This window comes from Telmatherina bonti (genome assembly GCF_933228915.1).
Source record: "Telmatherina bonti genome assembly, chromosome: 14".
NCBI lineage: Eukaryota > Metazoa > Chordata > Actinopteri > Atheriniformes > Telmatherinidae > Telmatherina > Telmatherina bonti.
In genome coordinates this window covers 14600864-14606863 of record NC_136612.1, presented here as the reverse complement: position 1 = coordinate 14606863, position 6000 = coordinate 14600864, and the positions used below count along the sequence as shown (strand labels likewise).

Here is a 6000-nt window from a genome sequence, read left to right as displayed (position 1 = left end):
TGCTTACCTAGCTAAAGATCCATTTAAGTAAAAGTAAAAAAGTACTAAATATAAAATTTAATTGAAATTAAAGTTAGTAAGTTACTTTAAGTTACGTGATGTAAACAAAGGATAAATATAACTATAAATCCATTTCAACACTGTTTTTAATCAACTTTAAAACAATCCACCAGTGATATTTCAGCCCACGCATCCATGCATGTCTGCACTTCAGCCTTATAGTGGGCATCGAACGTCACCGAAGTAGATTATCAGCAGAGATGCACAATCTGAGACTTCGGCAAAACGCCTCTTCAGTCATTTCCCTGCATTTAATCTTTTACTCAGTAACGGGACAGGTTTCCAATGTAGCGAAGTAAAATATGTGCTTGAGTAAAATGAAATGATCCATTTCAAAAACTCCTCAGTTACAGTAACATAAGTAAATGTAATCCATTACTTTCCACCTCTGATATACATGAATAATGAATCCACAGTGTCTTGATTATATTTGTTGCATGTTCATAACATAACTTTGTTCTCTTATAGCGATGAAATGCCAAAGATCGCCTAATTTTTCCTGTGTGAATTGTAGTATGTGGGTCTTTGATATCTTGTAAAGCATTTTGGGAACTTCTCCTATATGCTTTAGCCAAGCAACCTGGCCTTTTATTTGGAGATTTTATCAATACATTTCCACCAATGGGTCCGTTTCAGTACAACATGGGTCGCTACAGGTTGTTTAGCATTTCCATGGGCAAAAAATGGGACAGGACATCTGATACTTCATGGGATCATTCTGTTGGGATCCCATTTTTTACAAATTCAGCCCACCCAGAAGGCTTGTTAAAAGAGTTATCACTTCCTGTGCAACTTGGTACAAAGAACAAAGCAGCAACAGAACCGTATTTAAATATACCATGGATGTTGTGGTGGTGGTGTATACATGCCAGCAAACTTCTGGATGTCCATCATTTTGTTTGTTTTCCTGTGTAATGGAGGAAAGGAAGGTGTTGTGCCACTATGACATCATGTTATTACATGGCAGATGTATCTATCACTATCCACTCAATACATCACAGACCAGATGGCTGTCTGTGGAAATGAGATCAGGATTTACTAAATCAAACCATCCTGTTCTGGTCAAAATGGAGCTAAACATTTCTCTACAGCAGGCAGCCTTACGTTGATGAGTTTTCCCTTTATTTAATCTTTTAACACAACAATTTTCATTTTCCTTAAATATCCCACACTACCTGTTTACTCATGTTTTTGTCTTTGTTTTTCGTTATTATTTTTATTCTTTTATAATTAGCAGGTTACCAAATAAAATATTTCAAAGGACCACTGAAATTGTTTTGTCATTACCTCATGCTCCAGGTTGTGACTTTCACCAGATCTTTACAGTTTGGCCTTGTTTCCAGACTTTCATCCAGCCTTTTTACATTGTTAACTTGTCATGTGACGCCTCTGTGTCAGCTTTTAACATAGTGGTCCAATCTATCTTCAACATCTTAAGTCTCCCAGCTGGGATTCCTGGGATTTCTTTATCTCCCAGCTGTCTAACTTCCAACTGACTGGTGAAAGACCTTACCCAACACAAGCAGATGGAAATGTAGCGCCCAGAGCCCCAAGCTGGGTCAGTTTGTCATGTGCTGGGTATGAGAATGTGTTATCTTGTTTTAATTAGTCAATATGACACTGGTTATTGACTACTTTTCTTTTTATACTGCACCTGTGCTGTTCAGTGCAGAGATGGTTGCAGAGATTGGACGTGAAACATCCAACCAATGAAATGACTATGAAGATGATTCATTGAAATTTTCCTCAGTCTCGTCTGAAAGCCATCATCTGCTGCTCCACTCAATGTTTGTCTTCAAGTAATGATAAATGTAGAAAAAAAATCTTCTCGTTATGAAATAAAAGCTGGTTAGACTCTGGATGACTGCTATTTCTTGGCTGAATATGTATCATGTATCTAAGTTTGGAAAAATCCCAGCATGTAAGCAAGAGGACATGAATTGCAACCATGTTTTTTTTTTTTTTTTAGGGAAGGAAGCCATTTTACAAGACCAGATATACATATTTACAGCAAATAATGAGAGACTCCTCTGGATATTTTTCAGCATATGCTGCACTCTTCGTTTCAACCATTCTCTTTCTTCTCATTCTTTCCGTCTGTAGGTACCTGATGAATGTGACGTTTGAGGGGCGTAATCTGTCGTTCAGCGAGGACGGATACCAGATGCACCCCAAACTTGTCATTATTCTGCTCAACAAAGAGAGACAGTGGGACAGGGTAAGACAGAGAGCATGTATGGGTGTAGTTGTGTTTCTCTATCTCTGTTTTTAATCTCATACCAGCATGAAATGCTTCTTTTTTATGGTTTTTGTTTTATAAAACAGTCAAACTTAATTCTCTCCAATGTTAACAGTGAAATAATGGATACAGTTAAAAGATGCAGAGCCTGAGCCACTTCCTGTAAAAATCCTTGTAAAGTAATTCTATGTTTCCACCTGCATCTCTTTTCATCTGACTTTTACGTTTTAAACATTTCAAGCCTCAAGATTTACAGGCGGCGCTCCGATTAGATATGATCAACTCGAATGAAAGTGCCTTTGAGAGCAAAAATTTGGTAAAAACTTTCTACTGCAGATGTAAAAAGAAAGCTTGTGCTTCCTAAACCTCCTAAAAAATCCTTCTTCACTGTGCACTGTATTCACTGCATTAAAGACAAACAAAATAAAACAAAATACTGCAATTTAAGAGGAAACAAGCCCAAATTCATTCACTACTAAGAATATAACACAATGTCAGGGGGATGCTACTTTAAGTGCACAGCTTAGACTTACTTAAACATAGAAGCCTTTAAGGTCATATTGTGCAAACAGTTTTAGAGCAAAAACACTTGCTCTGCAAGACCTTCGGCAAAGAAAAACAGAATATGCATGCACACCACGTTTAGATTGTGTGTGCGATACTCTATGTCCATGACTGTTAATGAACTTTTTCTTCAGCAGCTGGTCTGGCCGGTAGATTCCTGAAATGACCAGCCAGTCAGAATTTCCTTTAGCCAATTATTTCATTAATTTACTCGTTTTCTCAGGGGAAATAAAGCCAGATTATAAAAGCAACAGGATACTTTAGTCAAACTTGTTTTTTTTTTTCTTTTCTTTACTTTTTTGCATTTTTTTGTTTGTCCACAACAACAGCGACATTCTCATGAATGTGCTTTCCAAGGAAAAAACTAACTTTTGTTTGTAACTTTTAGCATTTTGAAAAGACCGACTTGAAACTTGAGCCTAACAGATCTTTTTATGTTGCTTACGCCTCAAATTTGGTACCATCTGGTGACCTTCTTGGCTAAAAGTGTCATGTTAAATTGAAAAAAAAAAAAAACTTTTAGGGTTTAACCTTTTAAGTCCCAGTTTGCCAGTTGCTTTATTTTTCAAATGATAAATATTAGAGGGATGGATCTTTTGGTGGTGATTGACAAAACCGATTTAATTTCATTGATATATTTGTAATGTCAGGAACTCTGTGGACTCTTACAGCAAAAATGTAAATGTGCAAAAAAGAAAACAGAAAAAAAAAAAAGAAAATCATCATCCATCAGCTTTGTTTTTTTTTTTTTTTCATAAATATTTTGAACACCTTTAAACCTGCTCAAACATCCCAAACGTTTAATCAGTTTTGGACTTTTAACCTTTAAATGGTGGGTTAACTTTTAACTTCAAACATCCAAACTAGTAAATGAAATAATATATTTCACCTTGAGAAACACACAAATCCCAGACATTAAAAAGGATGTCAGACAGCTGTTTTTTTTCCTTTTTTTAAAGCATGTTTGTCAACACAAGAGACCTGTTGACAAGCTTTTGACTCAAATTGGAAAAATGCTGATTCATATATTTTTTCCTCCAATAATTTCTGGTTGTTCATGATTTTCTTATTAAATACATTTCATCTGATAAAAAACAAACAAAACAAACCCATTGACTGAAAATGACAAATGAATGAAAATAAATTAAATTGAAAATAATTTGCACCTTGTATCCAATATTTAATATAAGTCAATGCAGTTTCCATAGATAACTCATCCATGTTCCTCTGTTCATCTTCTGGTTTCTTGGAGTTTGCATAATTTCCCAAAACCCGAGTGGATTTTCTCTCCACACTTCATTGTCCTCCCACAGAACCAAGACATGCCATGCAGTTTGGCTTAATTGCTGACTTTAAATTACCAGCAAATGATTACCTGCCTCTAGAAGTCCCCCCATGATTGACTGGCAGCCTCTGCAGGGTGTCTCAGCAGGGACTGACTTCAGCCCCCATGTAACTCTGGAGGACAAGCAAGTACAGACACAAAATAGAAATGAAAGTGAAACTACAAATCAATTTGGAAGGAAAGAGCACACACACACACTGAAGCACAAAATTCTGCCAGAGGCCTTCAAAGTAGGAAGGTTGGGGGGGGGTGTGTGTGTGTGATAAAACTTCTGTCAGACTTGTCGCTGAGTCAGCTGTTTTTCCACTAAATCCAGCTTTTAAACTGCATCATAGGATAGTAGGATACCATAAAACAGACAGAGTCCCTCGTTGGTAAAAGGACGGGATGGTGGTGTGCATTTGGCAACGTTAATCTCTTCAGATTCTGTCCCAACAGCCTTTAACAAACCTTAAACTCCCCACCACCTCCCAAATTGCCCGAAAACGTCTATATTTGCTGATTCTCCCCCTTTCATTGTTTCAGTGTCCTGGCTGCTCTGAATCTCCCTCTTCTTTATTTTTCGTTCATTGCTCTGCCTCTTTAAATCTATATTCTGTCCTCTGATCAGAGCAAGGTCAGTTGCCCCCCTCCTGTCCCACCTTTCTCCCCCATTCTACCTTCGCAGCCATCTTCTCACCTCCACCTTGTCTTCTCTCGCGCTTGCTCATGTTTAATTCTGAGCCTGGCTTCCAGCTGGACTCAGTTTTCTTGGATCCTTGTGAACTTCTACAACCTTCCTTCCAGTCACTGCACCTCTGAAGATGTGTTAAGACTCTGGTCCGGTTCCGTTTACTCCCCTTTAGGCTGATTTTAACCCCCTCCCCTCTGCTGTTTTCTCCCTATCTGTTTCTCTCACCCTCTCTCCCCTCTTTCTGTCCAGATAGAAAGAGGTTGCATTGTGCCCCAGGGGTACACAGCCTCAGCTTGTCCACTGCAGGCTGCTTTGCCAAGTTTCTGTTTCCCAGAGTGCTTGGTGTTTGAACACATTTCCATATTTAATGAGTGTGCAAACCTGACTTTACATATCCACACCATGGCTCCCCTGTCCTCTACTATCCCCTATTAAAGTGTGTGTTTTATCTTATGATCCATATCCAGCTCCATCTTTCCCCTGATGGAACTGAGTTGCACTTCTTGAGGAAAGTGCATGTGCAGAAGCTCTTGGTTTGGTTCTGAGTGAGTGGCATCAGGAGGAAATGTACTAATTGGTAATGCTTGTTCAGTGGAGTAGAGCCACAAGGACTAGCGGCTCCTCCAGACATCCAGCTGGACGCTCCTCCACAGAAGAAACAGCATTGTGCATTTCAATGAGCGCCATCTTTCTTCCTTTACACACATACTTATCTTTTCTTTTTCCTTCCGATTCTCCCTTTCCTCTCTGCAGAATCACCTGTTTTCATGTCCTTTTTGCTTTTATTTAAATCCTGTCTCCACTCCTCTTATCTCTATTTATGTCCTCTCCTCTTGATCTGAATTCTGCTCCTTCCTCTGGATCAGTCCCGTCCTTTAGGCTAACCTTGCTCTCATTCTCTACTCTCCTCTCAGTCCCAGTCCTCCCCCCCCTCCCCTTTCCTCTTCTCATTCAGATTCTCATTAATTTCCTGTCGTAAAGTTCTTGTTAGCTCATTAAGATTTTACTGACAGATGGACGAATCACAATAAACAGCAGAAAAACTCACAATAAAGCTTTAAAATCTTAATTAGATAAATATGTTTTTGCTTAAAAGCCATACAACCTCTATATCCCGCT

General features: G+C 38.5%; 1 protein-coding gene across 1 annotated transcript in view; it reads left to right on the top strand.

Annotated features, from left to right (window-relative positions):
• Window positions 1-6000, top strand: part of grin2ba (glutamate receptor, ionotropic, N-methyl D-aspartate 2B-a) — a gene marked incomplete at both ends in the record, with an annotated part of 134674 nt that overhangs the window by 105937 nt on the left and 22737 nt on the right. Inside the window, one exon of the mRNA XM_079252213.1 lies at window positions 2164-2278. Coding sequence (XP_079108339.1) covers window positions 2164-2278 — 115 coding nt within the window. The remainder of the gene's footprint in view (window positions 1-2163; window positions 2279-6000) is intronic.